This window comes from Electrona antarctica (assembly GCF_951216825.1).
Source record: "Electrona antarctica genome assembly, chromosome: 15".
In the NCBI taxonomy this organism is placed as follows: domain Eukaryota; kingdom Metazoa; phylum Chordata; class Actinopteri; order Myctophiformes; family Myctophidae; genus Electrona; species Electrona antarctica.
In genome coordinates, this window is record NC_136796.1 from 21,284,485 (window position 1) to 21,311,369 (window position 26,885).

General features: G+C 43.1%; 1 protein-coding gene across 2 annotated transcripts in view; it reads left to right on the top strand.

Annotated features, from left to right (window-relative positions):
• The window catches only part of triqk (triple QxxK/R motif containing), a 31,392-nt gene extending 12,874 nt beyond the window's left edge, over positions 1–18,518 (top strand). For both annotated transcript variants that reach the window (XM_079523092.1, XM_079523091.1), the window contains 2 exons: positions 8,273–8,367; positions 16,635–18,518. In XM_079523092.1, coding sequence (XP_079379218.1) covers positions 8,273–8,367; positions 16,635–16,742 — 203 coding nt within the window. In that variant the 3' untranslated portion in view covers positions 16,743–18,518. The remainder of the gene's footprint in view (positions 1–8,272; positions 8,368–16,634) is intronic.
• Positions 18,519–26,885: the final 8,367 nt, after the last annotated feature.

Below are 26,885 nucleotides of genomic sequence, written 5' to 3' on the forward strand. Positions count from 1 at the left end.
ACGATCTACAAGCAGCACATAAAAGCAGATCTACTAATACTATAATAGAAACCTCAGCAGTCTAGGCTATAAGGCTGATTAGAAGCTAGGGCTGGGTTATTGACCGATAATAATTATCTCAAAACCGACATCCAGAACCAATAACTGAATTTAAATTTCTGAGAGTTTTTTCCTTCTTTTTTTTCAAAACAATTCAGATATGTTTTTTTCTGTTCATCTTGGCCTCTGTTGTACTTCAATTCATCAGCTATTTTCTTATTTAATAGTCTTAATTCACTATGAAGGAATATTTTCCTGACAAATTCTCCTCATATTGAATACACCACAGGGCAACTAAAACGATAGAAATTAAGTGATTTCTCGGTTGAGCTATTCCTTTTGAGCACACTCAAAGTGTCAAACCTTTACAAAAACATCACTCTCACAGCATAGAAACGATGCAATGACATAGAAATCACACTGTGTGTGTGCATGTGTGTGTAGTGTGTACGCATGTGTGCGTGTACGCATGCGTGGGTGTTTTTTATTCTTGAAACGTCGGACCACCACCTATGACCGAAATCACTTGTCAAAATACACTCCAGACCTAAAAAAGGGAGTCGGGTTGTGACAGCGAGCCTTGATGAGCTCCATACTGTCACCTCGTCTGAGTGGTGGGGTTGTTCCCAGTGTGACTTGTCCCCTGCCACCGGAGAATCTTAACCCTCATCTCTCTCTCTCTCTCTCTGTCCTGACGGGATGCAAACGACAAGGCACAAATAACTTCCACTGCGTTCGCCATCAGCCCCCCCACCCCTGTATATCGTCTCTGTTGGTTGGGAATCTCCTATATGTCCAGAAGTCTTACTTTTCAAGATTCAACTTACAAAGTTGCAATGGGTTTGTATATGAAACAGGCATGTCTGATACAAAAGTAGCAAATGTAGCAGATCAGCAAGCTCACACGATGCTTTCGTGTGATCAAGTATAGCGTTAATTTACAAACCCCCCCCCCCAAAAAGAAATATATATGGAGATGAGAGGTTTCTCCCCGACAGGAACCCAATACCTACGTAAAGAATGTTTTAGTAAAAAGTACCTCAACAGTGTGCTTGAGTACAGTACTTGAGTGAATGTCCCCCCCCCCCCCCCCCAGGACAGCTGATCCCCGTAGACACGAATATGGATGCGCGCACAGACCACCTCTGCTGTGTCAACTCGGCCCTGGGCATGATGACTCTCTCTGTCTCACTCTCTCTCTCTCCTGACATTTGAGTTGTGTGGGAGTATGCTTGTCATTATTGGCGCTTTGGCAGCACAAGGAATATACATGGAGCAGCCAGTAAACTATGGCACCACCAGGACACTCTGTTAACCATTTAACAAATCCAATCTACAACCTCAATGCGTTATGAGCTTCCAGATTTCTTTCTTTCTATCCTATCTATCTATCTATCTATCTATCTATCTATCTATCTATCTATCTATCTATCAATCATATCAAATATCACAATAGTTCCGCAATATCTCACAAGTCACAATATGAAAGCAATAGCAGGCTTACTGTAGGTGATTTTGATGAAAAAATACCAAGTTCTCCCTGGGGTTGGTGACTACTTTAACCTTTACTTTAACATCCCTATTCTGGGGGGCACATTAGCCGGAGATCAAACTTGAACTTTGGCTTAAGGGCGTCCAACCCAGAGTAATATAGTAAGAGAGTGGCGACACTAGCGTTGACTCCCATTGTAACAATGGAATGCGGAAGTGCTCATTCTATCTCAATGGGATAGTTCCAGTCATAGGAGCACTGTTTGGAACTATAGCCCATAGGCACCCGCTTTGCCGCGAGATCAAAGCGTGTCACTACTCTCCTACTCTACACACTCTGATCCAACCGATAACCGTTAGCCGTATGTGCCACAATATTGGCGAGGAGTGGTACGTTAATTCAGCCGTCTTATTGACACAGTATGCCCGACAGACACACTGCAGACAACCTGGCTGGTAGGTAAACTAAACGGATGCGGTGGTGGAGGCTTATACATAGTCTGGATTTTCGGTGGTTAGGTGACCACCGAACTACAACATGATGTCACGAGCCGCGGTGAAGAGCAAACCACCGCCAGCCCTTCTCTCTGTTTTTACTCACCACCGCTCAACGTTATTTCAACTCCGGTGGTCAGCTCACCACCGAAAATCCAGACTATGAATAGGCCTTTTGTATCCTGGCTTTGCCAAACACAACGTAGATTCACTCACGCCTCCTCCCCGCTATGATATACCTGTATGGGAGGAAGCGAGAGTCCCCAAGCCAGGCTAGTGGCTTGGGGACTGAAGGTTTGTTCAAACCTGAAGAAAGATATATATTTGTTTCCAGTTGCTTCAATCGCTTCACTTTGGTCGCACAGGTCAGCGCTGGTAAAAAAAAATATATATACCTTCGCACCAGCTCACTCTTTTCCATGCAAGATCTGTAGCTGTCTTCCCCCTCCCTCGAGTGGTGGATTATATTATTGATATAACAATAACAGATATAAAAAGTACACAGTAATTTAACGTTGGGATTGTAACCAAATGGACCCACTCATTCCATTTTGGGGTCTAGAAACACCTTTAGGCTACTGCGAAAGTGTGTGCATGTGTTCACGATAACGCACGTAACGTTGTGGCTGTTAATTCCCCTGTCCGGGCCGACTGGGACTCGAAAAACCCTGTTGTATTTGTCTTTTTTAATGGGTAAAAAAATAGCATGAAAAAGTTTTATGAAAAAGTAACATAATACAATATGTAGTGGGCAGGTCTCTGTTTCATCTCTCTAAGCTAAGGGGTCCTTGGCCTAAGTAGAATAATGGCTGAATCAGACTCGCCGACAGACGGACGGACGGACAAGCTAGCGAGAAAGGCGTCAGACTCAGAACAACAAACAGGACATAAATGGTTTGTGGTTGACGGAAGAGATGTGCGTCTTCTTTTCACTCCGTCTCTCTGTTTGACATGAAAGCAAGGGGTTCTTTTGAAAGAGCCACTCAGCAGGTCGCTCAGCTCCGCCCCGGGGGCTGGTTGCCTTGCCTGACGAGGGCTAATGTTCCTTGGGAAGACGTGGCATTATCACCATGGGGCCGTACCTGGCGAGGACACCGATGCCTTCTCAGGGCAGGTAGATAATGGTCTGACAGGGAAGTGACTTCACTGCGCTGACTGCACTGGCTAATAGGAGTGCTCTTTAGCTCTTGTGTGTGTGTGTGTGTGTGTGTGTGTGTGTGTGTGTGTGTGTGTGTGTGTGTGTGTGCGTGTGCGTGTGCGTGTGCGTGTGCGCGTGTGCGTGTGTGTGTGCGTGTGTGATTGATTGATTCCCATGGAGGTTTTTAAGAAGGGTACTTTGTCTTTGTGCGTGTGTGTGTGTGTGTGTGTCTCAACCTTTTTAATGTTTTAATGTTTTTGTTAAAATGTTTCAAGAATATAATGCTGTCTGAAGTTTGTACAAAATCTGTAGGAGTAATTTAAAAACAAATGTCTTTTGCAAAGATCGGCCTTCTGGTGGCGCTATAACCACAATACCAAATCTGAAAATGTAATTCATTTTGTAAGATTTTTGCAAACAACAGTGCAAAGTATGCAAACAGAACAGTGCAAAGTATGCAGAACAGTAAATAAAGTAAATATAATGGCACCAAAATATGGTAAAATATAAGTTAATTACTTTGTGGTGCACTCAGTGAGCTAAATTAAGTATTATTATATGGTGCATTTATAATGCACTGCAGCACCACAGCTCAATTAAAGTGACTCATTGTCAATAATAAATGGTTTGTAGACAGTGCATTTGGGACTCCATTGTTCAATCCATGATCTGGATCAAAAACTGAAAAAGAATAAAGTCTCTGTAGCACTCGTTCTAAGGCCTCACTCGCACCTAAGACACACACTTGTATCCTGTGTCTTGTGTGTCATGGCCGCCCCAATGCATTTCCAATGGAAGTCACATAGTTTCACCAACCATTTTTGTTTGATGGGGGGAGGGGGGCAGAAAACAGCCATCAAACTAAAATGTTTGGTGAAACCATGTGACTTCCATTGTAAATGCATTGAGGCGGCCATGACACACAGAAGACACAGGACACAAGTGTGTCTTAGGTGTGAGTGAGGCCTAAGTGCTGTACTTCATTGACTCACCACAACGCACACAACAGAAACATACAACATGTTCCCTAAATCTTTCTGTCGGAGGCAGAGCCATTTAGATGAAAGAGTTGCGACATCTCCGTTCACTGTTTATTCATGGAGCTGCATGCGTCACTGATCGCTCCGTTGTCGGTACTCTCTGTCTAAACAGCTCTAGTCTAGAGGCTGCGCTTCACTCCTATCCACTCACCGTACAGCGCTTGTCTCTGAGCAAGATGGCGGCGCACTGTGTTGTTGTTATCATTACAAACGTGTGGTTCTACAAAGATTCCTACGTGGATTTTATTGTTTATAACGTAAGATGAGGTCGGATGCGGCCATGCAAAATGATCGTTTTCGTGGATTATTGTTTTACCGCTTTTTTTCCGCAACTTATTTTACTGTACATGATGAGTACAGTAGTGCGTCCCGTGGATGCAGACTTGCAGAGGTTGTTGGTGTATTGTATTTGGGATGCAAAACGCATGGTATTTTAATCTCTGTAACTCTCTTCATTATTTTTCTACCATTCAGTTACTCATTACTGGAGGCATTGGTGTTGGAACAATGCAACCCAGTGATTTTGTGAGCTTGTAGATGAGCTGTTTTCACCAGAGCTCGCACATTGAAGCCACTTCATGCCTTATAACTCCATGCGTCACGCTCAGAGTGTGCGTGTGTGTGTGGGGGGGGGGGGGGGACTTGGGAGAGAAATAGGGACAGCTAGGGGAGACGCGGAGCGCTCTGATCACGTTCAAGAGAGATATATCTCGTGTTTTGTTTAGGCTATATCGAACTAAAGACTGTTCCAACCACACTCAAACTGCACACCTGCCCGGTCGGTCGGGCAACCCGGTAACAAAACTTCACCTGCCCGACCATTTAATTTATCGGGCAGGCGTTAGTGTCAACCCCGGCAATGGGTTTGTATATGAAAGGGGCGTGTCTGATACAAATGCATATCAAATATCTAAATATTGAACCAAGCAGCTTAAAAAACTGTCTGAGGTGAAACACAAAAGCCAGAGTAGACGTTGAAATAACCTTTTTAAAGTGAAATAAACCTGATTAAAAACAACACTTGTGCCACATCATCACATTACGATATCCATAATTCCACAAAACATCTAGTCTCAATATCGCCATCATTTTGTGTGCGTGAGTGTGTGCATGTGTGTGTGTGTGCGCGCGCGTGTGCGTGCGTGCGTGCGCGCGCGTGCACCTTTTGTAAACAAAACCACAGGGGGAACAGCACACAGTTTTCAGGAGCACAGCGCTTGTAATAAGACGACATTACAATACCTTCCACACAGCCTGATGTAAAGCAAACCCCCTCCCCCATTCATAGCACCATTGCATACTCCTACTTGCTGTGTAATTATTTTGATTTTGTTGCAATTAACTATTGATTCCTACCAGATGGCTATGGGTTGAGATGAATTCCTCTCGCGCGAGGCCTAATGCATCCATGTAGACTTGGAGCTAAATTAGTAGTCTCTCTCTCTCTCTCACTCACTCACTCACTCACAGGCACACACGCACACGCACACACACCAAAACGAGCACAGGTGCGTCGTGATGTGGTGGTGTTTTATCTGAGGTGGCGTAAAACATTTGCAAAGAACCACTTGCTTTTGTGGCTTGTTAACCACAGATGGGTGAAAAAGCAAAGTGTATCTCGCCACAATTTGGAAAGTGTGGCAAAAGCAACTGGATTTTTGTACATTCAATAATTAATTTTATTGTAGTAGCCTACATTTGTGACAACGGCAAGGAAACACTGCCCTTTTAACGTCCATAGCATATCATGCACAGCATTTATCTGCTGCTATGCACAGCTGTATGTCTTACCTCGGGTACTTACTGCAATGGATAGATATCCCATACCAATGTGTAAATACAGTATGTAGATAATCTGTTTGTTTTGTATTGATCTCTCTTCCCCTATGTATTCTTCTTCCTCATCGTCCTCTTCCTCTTATGGAAATAACTAAAACGATGGAGCTTGCACAGAACCGAATTTAAGCCACTGTTTTTCACCTGTAAACCTGTGATGTGACAACAAAGTTGATTCTGATTCTGATGTGAGCTTGTGGATCGGCTATTTAGAGTCAGAGTTAAAAGTGTGAGTGTGTGTGAGTGTGTGTGTGTGTGTGCCTGGGCCCTGGCTCAGCGGTCCAGGCATCTTGGCCGGTAGTCCGAGTCTGGCAGTGTGCCGCGGGTTCGACTCCCGATCCCGACGGCCTTTACTGCATGTCACTCCCCCATCTCTCTTCCCCCATTTCCAGTCAGCCTACTGTCTGTCCCTCTATAAAAAATCTAAAATAAAGGCGAAAGCCGCAAAAAACATTAATTCATTCAAAGTGTGCGTGCGTGCGTGCGTGCGTGCATCACGGTGTGTGTGTGCCTGTCAGATAGTTGGGAGCAGAGCTAGTCCTCTGGGCCGCACATATGGTGGTCCGTCTGGGGACAGCAGAGAGGGACAGGGCCATTAGTCTGGTCCTTAAGCTGCTGTTCTGTCTCACCAACTTTACTATCCCCCCCCCCCCACACACACACACACACACAGCCCTCTATATGCATCTCTCTCTCTCTCCCTCTCTCTCTCGCTTGCCCCAGACGGATAAGGACACCTTCCATCCTCCTTCGCTCTCTCTCTCTCTCTCTCCCTTCTCGTTCGCCCGCTCCCCGCCTCCTTCCAATGCAAATGAGGTGTAATTGGCTGGTAGAGATGGAAACTTGAAGTGGCTTTAATGCACGTCACGCTGGAGACCACCTTGAGCCTGACCCTGGGCTCGGTCACACAGACACACACACACACACACACACACACACACACACACACACACACACACACACACACACACACACACACACACACACACACCGTTCAGCCTGCTCAAGCTGTTGCCCATCCGCCCGATTGTTAGCAAAGACTTTTTCTGCAATGTGGTTGTTTTCTAATTAGACCAAGACAGCCTGCTCTACCTCTCTCTCACACGCACGCACACACACACACACACACACGCACGCACGCCTCACCTAACCTACATGCAGTGCCAGGTGGCCGGTTTGCCCCAGAGGTTGGTACACTTGGTGGGAAGACAGCCAAAACACAGGTGAACCTCCCCCCCCCCCCCCCCCCCCCACACACACACACACACAAAGTGGACAGAAGGCTGCTTCTGAACTCCACATACATGTGTGTGTGCGTGTGCGTGTGTGTGCGTGTGCGTGTGCGTGTGTGTGTGTGTGTGTGTGTGTGTGTGTTTTGTTTTACTAAAGTTGTGAGTGCCAAATGTCCCTACATTGTATACTGTAGTAGAATTTGAGATATTTCCTGGTCCTCACAAGGGAAATGCTTGTCTTATGGTTGAAAGGGATTTTTTATTAGAGGCTTACAATTAAGAAAAGATTTCGGTTATGCCTCAATTACACCCACCCAACCTGAACTTTGAGTGGATATTCTGTGGTCTGGATTTTTCTTTGTGTGTTCTGAAGCCTTTTGAGCTGCGATAGCTATATCGATAGCTATAGATAGCTATATAGCTATAGCTCCTGCTATAGCTATAGCTATATATATATATATATATATATATATTTCAATTGAGTGATATATATATATATATATATTTTTTTCCCTTCAATTGAGTGCTATAGCGCCACCCTTTGGCCAATGGTTGTGGGCTTCGCATCCTCACCATTTGACATGGCCCTCTACCATGTTGCCAAGTTTCGCGAAAACCGACTGCACGGTTCAGCCAGAACTGATATTTTTAGCAGAAGGAGAAGAAGAAAAAAGCTAACAATAACAATAAAGGACCAAGTCCTATCAGATCAGTAGTGCGTGATGGTGTTGCGTCCCGACTCCCTGGAGACGGCAATCAAGCGGTTGTTGGAAGCAGCATGACAGCGACTGAATGGATTAAAGTTCTCAGTCGCCACAACTGATGTCAGGCATTTGGATTTCATAGAATCCAAGTGATCACGTAGTGTAGGTCCTTAATTTATGAAAAAAAACACAAAAAGTTAGAATATGGAAATAGGAGTTTTCCGCCAACAGCAACGATATGGGAGCTTGCAGCAGTCCTGTCAGCTGACATTCTCATGTGTGTGTTCTTTCTATCAGGCAAACAAGATTACAAGAAGACCAAGTTGTCTCTGAAATTCGAACGACTGAAAGCGGAAGCCAAGAGGACTAATACTGGTCTCAACACTCTCAAGGTAAAAATAAGACTCATTAATTCTGTCTCTTTACTTCTACTCCATTACATCAAATAGGCAAATGTTTGTATTTTACTCCACTACAAATATTTGACAACTTTAGTTTCAAGCTACTTAGTAGATGTAATAATAATAATAATAATAATAAAACTTTATTTGTATAGCACCTTTCATGACATGAAATGCAGCTCAAAATGCTTTACAGAGCAATGGAGAAAAAAAGAAAAAAGCAAGGCATAAAACATTAAAATAATAGCAGTAATGCAATACAGTGAGGACATGAATAACAATGAATCCCTCGCCGTCAAAGCAACAACAACGCTGGTTGTCAATCAAGCAAAAGCAAAACGTAGGTTTCAGTGACTGACGTTGAACCAATGTAAAAAGTTAGTGCCCTCAGTTTAACATAAAAGTACATTAAATGGTTGGTTAAAGAACTTTAAAGAAAGGAATTAGAAAAACAGATGCATGAGAAATAAAAGTCACCTGGATTCTCCGTAGCCTTTAAAGAGCCCCTGTCAGATGTTTAGTTCAAGGCTGCCATCTGTAACTTTTAAGTCCAGAGTAGGATTTAAACCCAGGTCTCACACGAGGGAGACAACAGGCAGAACCTTGTGTCCTATGCACAGGCGAAAGTATCGGCGGTGCAACCGGTGCAATGCACCGGTTGCACCGCCCCCCAAGGGGCCCATGAAGGGGGAAGAAGAAAAAATAGTCAAGACGGTGAAAAGAAAGGCTCGGTCGCAGGAAGAGTAGGCCTATTCATAGTCTGGATTTTCGGTGGTGAGGTGACCACCGCTCCGGTGGTGAGCTGACCACCGGAGCTGAAATAACGTTGAGCGGTGGTGAGTAAAAACAGAGAGAAGGGCTGGAGCGGTGGCGGTGGTTTGCTCTTCACCGCGGCTCGTGATGTCATGTTGTAGTTCACCGAAAATCCAGACTATGTATGAGCTTAACACCAAGGATTCGTCAGTGATGTCACGACATTATAAACAGCTTCAAGTCTGTACTACTTCCCTGTTGCATAACAGTGACATCACTGTCCACTCCTTCTTGGTATCTTTACCACAGCCTTGTTTCAACACGTGTGTTACTGTGTTCATGCAGCACAACATAGCTCAGCTGTAGCCTATTTTGTCACGTTCTGTCGCGCTAATGAAACACTAGATTGGATTGTTATGTCATCCATGTCAACATTCAAGTACAACTGCAGAAGATGTAAAGTAAGTCACTCTGCAAGTTTAACTTAAGTTTTTTCCATCTGTCCAAAGTAATTTCTGATAGCCTGCAGGCTGCAGCCCTGCACTTATATACAGACATTACAGTTACATACAGATTGAATGAAAGTGAAACATACAAATCGATTTAAACATATGTACAGTACATACAGATTGATTGAAAAAAAATCGCTTAGGTACAGTTCAAGGAAGGTACAGTCAACTGTCCGCGTTTGGTACAATGAAACAACACGCGCCGCACCGCAGCCCCCCACCCCTGTTTACTCGCAATTCGCAAACCCAGTCCAGTTCACGACCCAGACATGGGTCCTGAGTGGGTTGGGAGTCGGGACAGCCACTCTTTGGGAAAGAGTGTCCTACACAAGGGTCTAAATGTCTCAGCAGCCCACATCCAACCTACTACTAGTTATCTAGTATCAACCGTACAGTACTGTAGGAGTGCCATACAAATTGGATAAAATAATGTATTCTTAAATGACCAGGATGAAGCGCCTGGAGCCAAACGGTCCGGTTTTAAAATATGCGACACGCGCGGCCTCATTAAGCACGTCTTTAATCCAATTAGAGTCGTCCATATCTTCAAATATTTATAGTTCTCATGAATAATTCATTTTTTTATTCATTTTTTTTACGCTGAAGATGTGAAGAATTTTCCGAGGTGGGATTAAAAATACCTCAGAGATGAGCATATTAATCCCACTTATATTAAACCTCTCAGGCCCCCCTGATTTCCATTGAAATCCTGGGCCCCTTCCCGGTTCAATGGGGTGACTTTTTTTTAAAGTGTCATAACGTTATGATTTGTACAGCACTCGCTGCAAACTCTATAAGCCTTGCAGGACAGCTCTCTGCAGCTCAATAATTGATAGTTAAGAAACAAAATCAGAAGCAAGTTTTATCGTCACTCACATCACATGTTTGCAGGCGTAAATCAGTGTGTGAAATTTGTTTTCGTGTAGGCTTCATCATGGGGTGGACATAATATGTCTTGGTTACATGTATATACGTACATATCATGGCATAAAGCAGCAGGTATGTACATTATATAAGGTTAAGACATAATATGCAAAGAGTGTCAAGTTGTCAACGCATCGGTGTTAGGTCTACAGACGGTAGCAGACGGTATGTATATGAAGTTAGACCTACAGTAAGGCTCTCAAGCCACTGTCCTACACGTTCAGCGCAATTCATTCTCCTTCTGACGACCTAACTTTTCTTTGTAACTACAAATTGACGTCATTCCGAGCTTCGGACGGGTGTTACCGGAATTTTCCTCAGAACCTGTGCACCTCCAAATGTGCTGACTCGCCCCAACTGAACCGGGAGATTTTACGACGTCGGAGTATGTGTTGCGCTTTAAACTGACAGTTTGGATTTCGCTGCATAAAACGGGCATGGAAAGATCCTACTGCAGGAGTACAGTACAGTACAGTACAGTGCCAGCAAAAGTTTGCTCTATAGCGATAGCTCCCAGCATAGGAAGCACAGCCTGCTGGCATGTCTAATTGGCATGCTAGCCTTCTGTTCACTCTGCAGTTTTATTTTTTTTTAGTTTAGCCACCGAGCCTCAAAAAGTGTAGAAAAAGCGCTTATGGATTTGGCAGTGGATCCAGGCTGCAGATAATGACTTTGGTTCTCCCTCCCAGCTGTCATTTCGTTTCTGTCAGGCCATAAACCCATTATCTCCATATTTTAATAATATTATGTTTGTTTTTTCGTTTATGAATGCTCGGCTTGACCATGCTATAGTGTCACACAAAAGTATTACAAATAGCAGATGTACAAGCTCAAAATGCGCTGCGATGCGACATGTTTTGAGCTTTTACATGTACATCTGCTTTTGAATTGGAATCCTGAAAAGCGACAGTTCTGGACATATGAGGTTTCCAAGTGACAACAACGATTTGCTGTACGGCGAAGGAGAGAGACAGTGGATCCACTGAATGGCACGGATATTTTATTTATAGTCACAGGAGCTGTAATTGTCTCTAGTTTCTAGGCTACATTATTTTGCATTTACAATCTTGACTCGGCCTTTCCTCTTTGATCCTATTAATACAGTGCTTAAACTCCACACATTTTCAGTCTTATCTTCATATAATTGGTCTCACTAAAGCTCATTAAGATTATAGGAAGAGCTCAGTTTCCCGTCAACGCACTCGGTGTCTCATTAACGGGCCACGGACAGTTCAGAAACTTACCTACTGTTGACATCATCGATGGAGATTCCCAGCTAATAAAAAACTAGAGCCATCCTCTCCCTGGAAAGTTGGCATGCTGAAATAGAAGCCATTGTCCTTGCATTCATTTACATAACTTATTCTAAATGTTGTTTGAAATAAACCTGCCTGCTGCCTACCAATGATGAAATGTCCACAACCCTCTTGTATGACAATGAGTAGCTAGAAATTGTGCCCATTATTGAGGACCAATTATATGAAGATGAAAATGGGTGAAACACTTTAAAGCCTCTAGACTTCGTAAACAGGACCTGAGTTGGCTCTGTACTTGGGCTATTTCCCCACCTCCTCTACAACAAACCTCTTCGCCAAACATAGCCTTCTTCTATTTGCTATTTCTGGCTGATTTTGCCCCTAGAATATCAATGCAGTGGTCTATGTGGTTAAGCTCTTCCTGAAGAACAAAACAAAAAAAAACAAAGCAACCAGCCAGTGACTCAATCCGTGCCATCGAAAAACAGCTGTCCTGCTTTAAGAAAAAAACAAAAACAACCTGGAACCAGTCCACTATGTGTGTTTGTCCTGGCTACTCATGTTGGATGTGTTGTCTGCGCTGGCTGTTAGCTTTTATAGGGCTTTCTCACACCTTCCAAGTGCCTTTTATGTGCGTTGACAGCCAGCGTATGGGAGCCTGTGGCTTTTACGGCCCTCCCATACCAATTTATTTACAGTCATATGTATTTTGGTGCGCAGCGTGCTGCATGAGCCGGTAGCTGCACGCTTGTTTTACAGCAGTGATATGGAGTTGCCAGATTTCGCGGGAGAAACAAGCAACCAGGTCTATGAAAATATGGCCCAAAATAAGCAACAAGGGCAGGTCAGTCAATGTCTAATGCTGTTTGTAGAGCAGTGTTTCTCAAACATTCTTTGTTATTAATCAAGATTTTTTGAAAATGGCTGATGGATCTGGATCTTTTCCAAATTGGAATCCTGACTCTAAAAACATTAAATATTAAACAACCATTTATCTTATGAGGACCAAGACACATAGTGAGGACATCAGTGTATTTGTCAAATTCTACGTTAGGACACACACACACACACACACACACACACACACACACACACACACACACACACACAGACAAAGCGGAACTGGAGACACAGATGAGGGGACGTCTGTTGAGCCGTGGCTGGTCGCCAGGGCGACGGGAACCCGGGCTCCCAGCATGCAGAGCGTGCCACAGCTGCCGTCCACTTGGAGATGATGATGACGTGCCACAGGTCTCCATCACTATGTGAACCAGAGGCGCTGTGTGTGTCTGTATGTGTAATTATATTGTTTGTGATGGTCGAATAGTATAGTAGAATTTCAGAAATATACATAATGCAATTATCCTGGTCCTCACAACAGAGATGTTTTATCCTGGTCCTCACAACAGAGATGTGTTTTTTTCTTCAATTGTTTAAAAAACGATGTGAGGCTTAAGCCTTAACCACACCAAAGGGTCAAGACGGTTTTAGCGTTATCCCTGCGGTGTGATATGTCTTGTTGCACGTTGACCCACGTTGACCCTAGTGATTCAACGCATGGAATTCAATGGCCCAAACCACACCAAAGGGTCGAGACGGTTTTAGCGTTGACTCCTTGCAACCGTTTGGATCCAAGGAGTTGCATTGTGACCCTTTGGTGTGGTTAGGGCTTTACAAGGAGTTGTATGGTGACCCTTTGGTGTGGTTAGGGCTTTACAAGTGGGACAGGATTCAGGTTGTGGGTAGGATTAGACATTTAGAGGTTAGGTTGTGAGTATTACGGCTTGATGTCGTGCGGTAAGTACTGGGAGCTGATGGTAGGTGTTGTCGTGCGGTAAGTACTCCCAGAGGTCTAGTACATAAGTACTGGGAGCTGATGGTAGGTGTTGCGCTCCACCCTCAGCATTCCATCTCCCAGAGGTCTAGTACATTGAAACGGGGATAGGCCTTTTCACACAGGAAGTGCCTGTTGCTTGGTAATTAATTTTCAATGAGAGGCGGACGATTATTTTGGCTTCAAATGGGTCTGTAGAAAGTAAACCAATGGGTGACGTCACGGCCCCCCCCTCGTCCATTAGTTTTTTTGTTTGTTTTTTAGATTCTCAACCTGTGGTCCCAAATAACTGGCAAAGCACTTAAGAGGTATTATACTTATGCATAGCAAAGCTGGGGTCCTTGAAATAACAATAAAAAATCTTGAGAACGTCAGTCAGTGCTGCCAACTTCAGTCAGTGACCAAAAATGTCAGTTTTTGGTCACTCGCTCCTCCACTTTGCGCTACGTTCTGGGTTTTAGGAGGATATCAACCTAACTCATTTATTTTTGAGAGGTTTGTTTGTAGCTTCTTTTCTAATGTTAGGTATGAAGTGCAGGCGTAATAAAAAGGAGCCCCAGTATTATTCAAGAGCACTTCTATAGAGCACTTCTATAGAGCACTTCTATCTTCAAAAGTGAATATTGTTGTCGGGTGGAAACCTTTTTAAAACATTTTAAAATAACTAGTTTCCTCTACTTCTGGAAGACACGCTTGTAAGGCAAAGTAGGGCATTATAATTCACGCCAAAATGCTAATTTATAAAATAAAATAAAATCATGCATGAAAAGGTGAACTATATCGTTGCTGCTGGGCAGCAAAAGAATAATTTATAATCAAGCTTAAGAGAACATAAGGGAGGGGCAGCAAACCAAAGAAAAAACATTCGATTTGATAACAATTCCCCCAACCCCGCCTCACCCCCAGAGAAATAGAAAAAGTAAATCAAGCCGTAGGAGGCCCGCCAGTTAATATATGAAACTAAAGTGCATGAAATGTAAAAGTTTTCCAATTAAGCAAAGGGTACTTTAAGCTGTTTTGGAGGCTGCCGGGAAGGAGATAAATGTGGACCGCAGCTAATGAAGACCAACTCTGCTGATGACTAGGCAATACTGCATGTACAGTGTACACACATAGTCACACACATGCACGCACACACACACATATTACTATACTTGTGAAGACATCTATATTTTAGGACAGCAATTTTATGTTATGTTTAACACCATAAGCCAAAAATAGAAGATATTTTATTGCTCAACTAAGCATCACAACTAACTCACAACTAAGCATAAATCTGGCAAAACTCCTAAATCTAACTTGTACTCTAAATGTCTAATCGTAACCCCAGCCTGAATCTGTTCGTCATTGTAAACATAACTCTTGCATGCGTGAGCGAATGCAAGCACACACCCACACACTCCCCAACTCTGCATCAGGGAGGAATTATAATGAGCTCCTCTGCATTTGTAACCAGTGTTATCTCTCTTTCCCTCTTTCGTCTCAGACTACTGTCTCCCTGTGCCCGGTGCCACTGTACTGTAGGTGTCTGTGTGACTGTGCCATGTGGTTTGAAGTTAGGGCTATACAGTCATTCAGGTCAGGGTGCTGCTATTGGCACACTGCAAAAGCTCTGCTACACTAAATGGAACCAAACCTTAATTAGTATCTTTGGTAATAACGCTGCAAGAGTTACACCCATTTAGTCCTGAGACTGTTTTTTTTTGTGAAATAATATGCCTTAGCATCTGTAGCGGATGGAAACATGAAATAAAATTGCTGTCTTAGTTAGGAGGAGAAACATAATTTTGTATTTTTTTCCCCTGAAGCTGCTTGCAGATGGAAAAAATCTTGAACATTGAATCTTGAATGTTCATTTACTAAAATAAATTATACCTGTGAAAGCAGTATAACATTAACACAACTATATCCTGCCGTCAAAAAACAGGTCTAAGGGACACATTTTTGGTGACCCCCGCCACATTAAAGTCACCCACCCCCTCGTTCGGCAGTCTTCTCCCTAATAGCCTGTAGTCACTCACGCTGCTCGCTGAGCTCTTCTCAAACAGCCCTCAGCATTGATTAGAAAGTTCCCTTGCTAATGACGTCTCTCCACTACGAAACAACTGGCATTGTTCAACACTCGGCCCTAATGAAACTCCCACTGATTGTTATCGTGCGAGAGAGAGCCCGCATAATGAACCAGCCCCCCCCTTCCCCCAACACTGTTGAACATTATCGAATCCAACAGTAGTGAGTCTCCGGCAAAGTTCCGCTTGGTGGAATACGGGAATTCCTGTTGGAGATGAAATTAGTGAGTGAATTAGTGACTTCATTGTAATAACCCTTAGAATTGCATTTACATGAGGAATTCCACGACATCTACTGTCTCTCACACGCACACACGTCTCCCTCTCTGGTTCTATCTCTCCCTCTACCTCAGAACAGTCATATTGTTGCAGCGATTGAATATGTGGATGTTTAAATATTGGACAAATTGGCAGGATGATTGTATATTGATTGTATACGTCTGTATACTTTCATTCATATTTACAGTGATGTTACTCTTCAGTACCCACTGTACTTCTATGCCCTGTGTTTGTAACTTCCTGTGAATGAATGAATGAATGAATGAATGAATGAATAGTTTTATTTTGGTCTTAAAACAACATGTACATGATTATTACAGCAGCAAACGCATTTTACATGACATGTGTGAATTTCCCCTATGGGATCAATGATGGTATCGATCATCGATCGATCGTAACGTACCGTACCGCACTGTACCCGCAGGTTGAATATTGGTACTGTATCCTTTTCAGTCAATTCTTTCTACAGTACGTTATTTGTCATAATCTCCCCTGTGCAGCTGCAAAGTCATATTTTTAAAATATTTTCCAATGTTCAATGCCAAAAAACACAATTTAATCATCAACTGCAATTATTTTCATTACACGTAGTCCAATGAAATGTCATGATCTTGTATTGTTATTTTCCCTTCAGGATGCCTTCCTGGTCATCATGGCCATCGTGTTCTTCGTGCTGTGCGTCTACGCCTTCTTCTACCTCAACCTCAGCACCGAGCTTAACATGGACTTGGATGTGGACTGACCACGCACGCACGCGCAGACACACACACACACACGCGCGCACAGACACCGTCATAACGGCATATCTGCAGAAGTCTCCCCCCCCCCCATCCAACCTGAGGCTTCTCAAGACCAATAAGCACCTTTTTTTTCCCCTCAATTGAGTACCGAAGTGCTGACGTCACTCACTCATCCCCTGGGTTTGCGGAAATAATTTGTCCATGGAGAATAACATTGGGTTATTAGAATGGGTTACATTAGAATCATCTCGTATAAGAATTGTGGTCTAAAAATAAACAAACTGTCTCAGCAATAATTGTCTGGGAGGTGGGTGTCTCTTTCTGGCAAACATTTAACTAATTTGGTTAATTCTAACATTAGCGTTTTCTCGCTGTCAGTTCATTCTTCGAATCTTTCTTTTTGGAACACAATTCTTATTTGACGCAATATAAAAAAAAGGTCTATGGGAATTCAGAATGAGGGGGGAAAGAAGTCCCAAAGGATTTGTAAATTATGTCAGACTTCGGTGCTCTATGAACCGCATCAATCCGCTGAAGTCTTGACTCTTAAGCCTTTTCTGAGATTCTGTCCGTTTTGGATGTATTTTTTTGTTTTTGTTTGTTTGTCTGGGATTAGTGGCACCTTATGTGGCATCAGCTTGTAGATCTGCTATTTTTGAAAAATCGTGAAAATGTGGCCCAAATCTTTGAATATATATTATTTTACTTTTTAACTCAAATCTTTGCTTCTGGGGGGTCCCTGGAACAACATATTTTCAGATGGGGGTCGGTGGCCAAATGCAGCTAATTTTTGGGGTCCTTTACATGAGTAGTTTGAGAACCACTGACATAGAAACATGGGTTTTTCATAAAACTGTCATGATTTTAGAAGACATTTTGTAGAATCGATCTCAGGTCTAAATGGGTTAAGATTGTGTGCCGTTGGGGTCACTGAAAATCAAAGCAATATGTCACTATACAAACCTTGTATGCCCATATTTCACCTTTTTTATGCATCTTCATTAATTGATGCCCTATTACATACAGTATGACAGTGGTGCACACAAGTTGTGAATATAGCTGATCTACAAGCTCACAACGCATTGCGATGTGACATGTTGTGAGCTTGTCGATCAACTAGTTTTGCTATTTCTTTGTGAAATCGGTTATTTTTCTTTTGCCCATTTCCCGAAAAGTAACAATGTTTTGGACAAGCTTGTAGATCTTCTACTTTTGATGCGTTTGTGTGACGCTGTAGTATGGTCAAATGGGGCGTTAATTTACAAAAAAGCACAAAAAGTTAGAATATGGAGATAAGAGGTTTCTGCTCAACAGCAAAACTGTTACGAAACAACTAACGAACAAAAGTGTAGATTACGAACAATGTCGCATACGAGTCTTCCTAACCCCAGTAGAGACGAGCAGGGCTCTGATAGCCAATATCCTGCTCTGTAATGCCCCCCCACTCCCCCACTTCTCCTGCACTAATGGAAAAAATGTAAATCCGTGTCACGTCTTAGACGGGACCGTGGCCTCGCATTCCTCCGCTCTGTCTCTCTCTCATCGCGGCGGAGATCTGGAAGATGAGTCGCGAAAGTGTGAGATTAAAAAGATCACAAAAGCCCTTTCTCTTCCTTGATTGAAACGCGTGCGCGGAATGCAGAACAATACTAACCGGAACCCGGAGAAGCTAACGGACATCCACACTACGTGTGCGTGCGTGCGTGCGTGCGTGTGTGCGCGCACACACACACACACACACACACACACACACACACACACACACACACACACACACACCATTAGCATTACAAATAACGACCCTGCCAGCTTTTCATTTCACATAGGGAGGCTGAATAGCTTCATGCGAACACCTTGTGGTCTTTGACCACTATATATATATATATATATATATATATATATATATATTGTCACTGTCGGGTAGAAATCTTGTACGCAAAGACAGTTACTTTTCAGGAAATTAGGTTTAAAAAGCACCTGTTGTGATGTAGATGTAGATATTATTTAGCTCTTGCAAGTTTTTATATATTTATAAAAACCCACCGACAGACTTAACCCATTTAGGACGGGAACCCCTCTTGCGGTTTTTACCTTTCAAGACGAGAACCCCTTTTGGGGTAGTTGTTGCTATATGCATTATAAAGCAACAATAAGTAATGTTTGAATACATATTTGACATTTTTCAGAAAACTTATGTCAGGTTATAGAAGGCATTTTAGAATGGGCCTCAGGTCTACATGGTTAAACACTATCAACCTGGCCTCCCTAAAACCCCCACAGACACTTTCACTGTTTTTAAAACGAGCTAAATGGCATAGGTCAAACCGCTGTGTGAACTCGTAGATTGGCTATTTTAGCTACCTTTGCGTGACATACTTGTACGACTTGTGGCATGAAGTATATAATGAAATATATAAAAAAATACATACAATAAAAGCTGATATATGGAGATACAAGGTTTCTGCTCAACAGCGACAGTGTACAGTAATATACATTATACTCGTGGGAACATGAAGAATTGGTTCTTTCCTGCCGTCACCTTGCTCTTTGTATTCTGAACCTGGGAGGCTCAGGGCTCCAGAACACATGGCCTTGGCTTCCACTTGACGTGTCGCTTTTACTCTTTGAAAGAGGTTTTGTTAGCCAGGTCCATTTGCTGTTTTTCTTACCGCATTCTTGCTCAGAACGGGAGGCTATTTGTATTTTGATGCAAATTCAATGACTTTCTATTTTCCAAACAGCTTTATTTTTTTCTCGATCATCCTAGTGTGTATGTTTTTTGAACTGATTATTCATACTTATAGGGCGTGTCCACTGTTTCACAAAATAGCCAATCTACGAACTTGTAAATCGGCTATTTGTGGCTTCCCACACTGGCACACAGCAACATAAGCAATCTGTAGAGCAATACGTGTGAAGGTGTCGGATATTGACATTTATTCAAGGGATGTAAACATGTAACTTTGCCCTGTGTTTACATAACAAAACAATATTTTCTTACCCACCATTTCTATCTATACCAGTGGTCATCAGCACACTGGAGTATTGTGGCTATGTTTACCTGCAGAAAAACATTGCTATATTGCTTTTTGTTTTGGTAGCCGGCTAGCCGCCCAAAAAACATCCCTGTCTACCGAAACAAACAGCGAAGACACCCAAATGCGAGTGTGTTTCTGCAGGTAAACACTACCACACTATTCCAGTGGCTGAAAACTGCTAGTATAGAGGGAAACGATGGCAAAGGAAATGTATAGTTATGTAAACAAAGGTCAGAGTTGCATACGATGCCTTTAAAGTTACAGTGTAATGATGTGCAAAAGGTCATTCCTCTCTTCCATTCCTTTGCATGCATAATCTGTGCTGTCTGACTTTTTTTTCTTTTTGGTAATGGGAGTGAATGGAATGCTGTGTGTTTGACATTAAAGGAGCTTTTTTGTAAGCAAAAGAACAATCTTTTTTGGGGGGGGAGGGGTGGGGGGGGGGGGGGGGGGGTGATGTGAGATCCTTGACATCTGAGACAGGCATGGGGAACATTCAGTTTCCTCTTTTATTTTTTTCCCCTCTCTCCCATGACCTCCTGGCCTTTGGAGAAAGGCCACTTTTGTCCATGAGGCTGTTATGGTCGGTGTCGGACCCCTCGCTGCATTTGATCTGGCCTTGGTACAGCCAGATCCCCCCCCCCCCCCCCCCCCCTCCTTCACTACCAGCAGCGTCGGTCAACAGGTACGATAGATCACTGGGTCTAAAAAGGGACAAGCACACCCTAGCACGATAACAATGACGTGAACTATAAATCATTCACCATTTGTTGCAAGCAATGATATTGCATTTAGTTTGGCGGTGTGACTCTGCTCCTGTGATATAACAAATGACCTGCGCAAGCATGATACAGAATCTGACACCACAAACCCCCCCAGAAGCAGAGCACAAGATACAGTTCTGCAATCTGCATCCACCAACATAGACACTGCTGTACATCAGGCAGAACCGGATGTACTAAGGGCAGATTCACACTATGGTCCCCTGTGCGCACTTGGTACCACTTGGCAGATGTTGTGGTAGTTGAATGCTGCGTACCGTTCCCGGGGGCGGATCACCCAACCATTCTAGTCTGCCAGGGCCCTGTACAGGGACATGTAGCGTTCACACTCTTTGTCAGTAATTCTACAATTCCGATCCATTCTTAGGCCCGATTCATACTCCTATTTTACCACTGTTTCGGCGCTGTAGTGCCGAAATGATTTCGGATCGTCAGAAATTTTCAGTAGCACCGAAGAGCCGACTTTAGGACGGTACCCGCCCCCCCGAACCTCAAATGACGTCACATTGTAGGCTCTACAGAGCCGAACCGACTTTTATTCGGCTCTTAAATAGGAGTATGAATCGGCCCTTACAATGTAGGCATTTAGCAGACACTTATCCGGAGAGACTCACAAACAAAGTGGAGGCTTAGACTAAAAGGCATGAACACTGGTCAACAAACAGCAGGGCAAATGCTGGTCACTTAGAGTGCAAAGTTAAATCGATTAAGTGCTACAAAGTAACTAGGATACCAGGAAAACATCAAACCTAACATCTGTGTAAACAACATCCAAGTAACAATCTTTGCATCTGTGGACAAGCAACAAGGCAGTGTCTGTCTGGCTGCAAGCTGGCTGTCTATCTAATCCAGACACCATGTTATCTGCCATCGACCCCTCCATACCCATCTTTCTATTTACAGCACTGTTTCCCAAACAGTAGGTCGCGGTCCTGGACCATTTTTTATGGGTTGCTACCTGTATACCTGGGACAGAATTCATTAAAATTGTGCACTTGGTGACAGGTTTTAGATTTTTGGCATGGTGTTAGGTATTGTAGTAGTTGTATATATTTAATCCTGTAGATTTTATATCAGTGGAATTCATAATTATGAATTAATTATTCAAAAATCTGAATTATAAGTTTTCAAAATTAAGAGTCAAATCAATCTGAATTTTAGAAGGGGCACCAGTGAAATGAGCTTAGGAATAAGCACAAGATTAATTTGTATTTAACCCTTAAGTTTAAACCACTAATAAAATAATTAAAAAGATTATAAAATAATCTTTTATTATTTTATCTCAATAAATCTATGGAATCTGAAGGTAAGAGATCTTTTTCCATTACATAGCCTTTTTACTTTGCATGTGTCAAAAACCAGTAAGTTCAACTCTTGAGCAAATAATAGACTTGTTTAAAAATGTGAATCAATTTATTTCCATACCTAAGCTATATACAAACTTAGTAGAATGGATCACAATAATCAAACGAATTCTTAAACAAGGGTTAATGCAGGTTCAAATAGAATTTAAGAAACAAATCAAATGATAATGAAATTATCTGATATAGATAATGTTCTTTGCCATGAACTTAGGAACTTGATGTAAATGCATCACTTTCCTGAGTGTTGGTTTGTTGAGAGCTTTGAGAGAGAGGCAGACTGGGGTCGTCTGTCTTCTGAGGGAGAGAGGTTGTGCGGCAGGGGTTTGGATCGTCTGGGTAAATAACCCCTGAGCCTCTCGTTGTAGTGCCTTGGATTGCCTGGGATCGTCTGGGATGCTCAGGTCAGAGCGTCGGGGTTGGTCTGTGTAGCGATGTGGCCAAGACCCTCTCATCAGACATCCTTCTTTTTGGTTCCTTCTGGTTCCTCTCCTCTCCCTCCATCAGGGTCCTGGATCCTCTGAATTCCTCCGGATCCTAACCTATACTGGATCCTATCCTTATCCTGTCTGGGCTTCATCTGCCTCCTCATTATATAGCTCTCTTCGTTGTGCAATGCATGGCTCAGTTACCATATGTCACTCTCATTGCAAGATGGAGACATTGAGATGTCTTGTGACGCGAAGTCCTTTCAAGTTGCATTCCCAGAAGTTGTCAACATGTTGTTGTGAGGCAAACGTCTCTTTGAAGTTCATTTTGGGAAAAGGTGTACGCATGCACTTATCATGGCTTTAGATTCCACATAACACACAATCTGCAATAATTACATTTATTGTACAGTGAATGTCATATTTCCAATCAATGATCAAGGAATTGTGAATGAATGCTTTTATGACTGGAACGAGTGAGTGGAACATTCAAACATTATGACATATCCAAAGTCAGGCTGTGATCTGTGGCGATGACACTTAATCCAACTGAATGGAATCAAGTCTTTATGGTACAAGGGTATCCCATGGGACTGAGTCTCTGAGTCTGTAGGGAAACAAGTCAATAGAATGTATATTTCCAATGAAGGCCAATCCTCTGGAATTGGACAGTTCTCAGTGTCTCAAGAGTGTGTACATTTGTGCACACAATTCTGCTACCATGGGCAGTTTTTGATCAGACAGTCAGTCTGATCTGGTCAGCATGGTAATGCTGACCATTCTTGAGGGTCAATAGGTCAGAAGACTCCTCTGCAGGCTATAACTGTCCGGCTCCTCCACTTACATGCACCGGGTGCATGTGACGTCAGTATGGGAGAGAGAGATCACTTTATAGCTGGATATGATAGCTCAATATTGTGCTTTTATACCCCTCGTCTACTACAGTATCATAATGTTCACAAACGAGTTGGGCTCGCTCACTAGTGGTGCGTTTGCAATGAATCCAATGTTAAATATACTGATATACTCTCTCAGCTCGAGAATCTGTATCAGCACTGATACAGTGCAAAATGTTTTTTTTTTCTTTTATGAAACAGAGGCCCATAACTGCATACTACAGAGTGTGAGAGAGAGGGGGAGAGAGACCCACAGAACCTACAGAGATAAGTTATCTCACTATGGAATTTGTCCCATTTCCGCTGCAGTCATCATCCCGTATCGGACCACGTAAGTCTCTCCCACGGCCGAGGGCTTTACCTCTGGCCTGTGTGGAAGGCTTCGTACTTCGTATGTATCGGGTAAATGCATCACGGTATTGGACATCGGTATGTGATGATGCTCAGCAGATGGGATGGAGTGGAAGGGAATGGCATGCATAGAGAGAGAGATCTGCAAATGATGTTGAACTTTGGTAGAACCTTGGTTTTATATCTACCTGGCCATGATGTCGGGCAGAAACCTCTTATCTCCCTATTTTAACATAAATTACTTGATCATACTACAGCGTCACACAAAAGCATTATGTTATGCAAGCTTGAAATGTGGTGCAAAGAGACATGTTTTGAGCTCGTGCTGCTTCTGTGTTTCCAGGTAAAATAGGCAAGAAACTAAATACTGTATGCCTCCGCCAACCAGTTTCCGTTTACATCTGTATCTGTCCATTTGGGGGCCACGGACCCCCAAACTCTTGAGAGTGTACAAACTGGAACCACGATGTGTACACTTACACCTGTAAGGGTTCCAAATTGCAAACATGTAGCTGGGGTCACCATGGAACACCCACAAGGACCCCTGGAGGTCCCGAACCCCGCTTTGGTATAGTCAATAAGAATGTAATTAATGAATTGTGAGGTGGTTTGGAGTCGATTGGTCAGGTGGTTCTTGAGATGCGTCAAGAACAGCTTGCACTCACTCCCTTTCACACACACACACACACGTTGATTTTGTGAATTAATAGAAGGATAATTGCACTCTTTGTGGTCATTATGCCAAAAGCATTGAGACCCGTTTTTCATTGCAATATAACTACTACATTGTAAAACCCTCGAAATGGACAAATACAACCGCAATGCACAAGTGGAACCAATTGGACCCCGGCCCATTTGGTTCCACTTGTGCACCCTTCTGAGTCAAAAGTTTTACTGTGCACTTCTGCTTCCTCGCTCACGGAGCACAGGAGCAGCAGATAAAGATGATGGACAATATTTGGACTTATACGGTACCCAGGTGGGAGCGCAGGCAGAGGTTCTACCAGAGTCTGGCTTTAAAAGAGGGAACAGAATCATAAATATACTTTCATTTCCATTTCCCACAAATTCTCAGCCCGTTAAATGTTATCACATTACCACCGAAAATGAATTTTAGGGGCGAAAACACATTTGTGCGACTGTATTACAGGCAGCGTATATTGATCGGAGCATGGATGACAGTCGTGCATTACCACAGAGCTCAGGAATGCATTGTTCCCAGAGTCAGCTGGCACTGGACAAATGGTTTTGCGCTCTGGGCATGTTTCCGAGGTTATAACTGTGTGCCAGCTTATTTCCCCCTGCTTTTATCGTCCAGATGATGCATGGGCAGTGGTGGAAGAGGTACTCTGACTTTTTTCTTTTTTCTTTTACCTAGTAGTACGTATAGTAAAAATAGCAATGCCGTAATGTAACAGTGGTGGAACATACTCACGTTTTGTACTTAAGTAAACGTATACTGCAATGTAGAAATACTCTGTTACAAGTAGAAGTCCGGATTTTAACCTTTACTTGAGTAAAAGTACAAAATTGGCATCAATATGTACTTAAAGTACCACAAGTTGAAAGTACTCATTGTGCAGAATGTACCATTTCAGGTTTTCAAATAAAATTGCATACAAATCTTTTGAAAATAGCCAGTCTACAAGCAACGCATACAGTATAAGGCATGTATTCACAATTATTCTTGAGTAAAGGCATAGTGATGCAGCAGGTTGTGAGCTTGTAGATCTGCTTTTTTTTAATAGCCCAAGTATGGTATAAAATAGGGCTTAATTTGTCAACGGAGATGGTTCATAATAATAATCTAAATCTACGAATCAACACGTAACTGAAGTTTTCGAATAACTGTAGTGGAAAAGAAGTACTGCCTCTGAGATGCCGTGGAGTAGAAGTATTACCTCAAAATTGCACTTAGGAGCCTTTACTTGAGTAGATGTACTTAGTTACTTTCCATCACTTCTTTTATGGGGCCAGATGATGCATGATGGGACTCAACTCTTACAAAAGTCAGAGCGGAGTAACAGTGCCTCTAAGCACTACAGTCTCCCTGGCTCCTCAGCAGCCTGTCTCCATCTGTGCCCCCCCCCCTCCCCCAGCTGTGTGAGGTGGCGGTCCGCACTGTGCTTCAGTGTTTACACAGGTGCTGCAGCTGGGTCTCACCCGTGCACTCCCCGCCCTCCCCTTCCCTCTCCCCTCCCTCCCTATGCAGACCAGAGGCTGCAGACAAGGCACTGGCCGTGGTGGATTGTTTACACTAGCTAGGGATATGGAACCGCTGGTGGAAGAAGTACTAGATTCCTTTTACTACTTTATATATTGATCCCAAATGTCTGGCCATGGGGTCTATATTTGCAGAATTACCCCTGTTGCCCGGTTTTCCCATCAGCCCCTGTAGCAGCAGAGTAGCATAGAGCAGAACCCATAAGCATATCTGCACTTAAGCTATTTGTTTCGGTCAAAAATGTATTTTTTCCCCCTCATGAATCTGTTATTTGTTTATATTACACAATACACACGCATCCATGCCTGTGTAATGTCACGAGCCGCTTATATTTTAATTTTTCTTCAAGTAACATTTTTAATACAGGTACTTTACTGCTATTGCAAGAAGAGTCCTTCTTCCACCACTACTCGTACAGAATGGAGTAATCCTATGCTACAGTAGGCAAATTCTGCCCAGTCCTGAAGCCCCCCCTGGACCCCCCACCCATACCCCTACCCCTGGCGGGACCTCCGCTAGCTGTCAAGGGACGTCGGCGGTATTCTTGACATGCTAATTTCAGCCCAGCGCTGACCCACCCCAACTAATTATCCTTCAACTCTATAAACACTGGTAGCACCAGTTAACACCAATTAATGGCCACTTATCATTGCCAGATGCTCCGCTATGAGTAATTTGCCCCCGCTTCCTACACTTGCTCTTACACTTTCACACATACGGCTCCGCCACACGTCTCTGGTAGTATAATGCAATGCTGAACACAGAACATACAACGCAAAGACATCTTTCACTTTCTCTCACGCTCTCATTCCACTCACGCACAGCTGTGACATTTTCTTTTCTTTTCTTTTTATGTGAGGGGTGACTTACTTACTGGACTTAAGCCCTTTGCTCCTCTAGGGAAGGGTTTCTCAAAGTGATTGCCGTGGCACCCTAATGGGTGCCGTCACTGCCGTGACACAACTCCAGGGGGGTGCCTCAGAATACTTTGATGATGTTTGGAATTTATCAATGACAATGTCACTTCAGTTTAACCAATAGACCCAAGTTAAACTGTATGTGGGT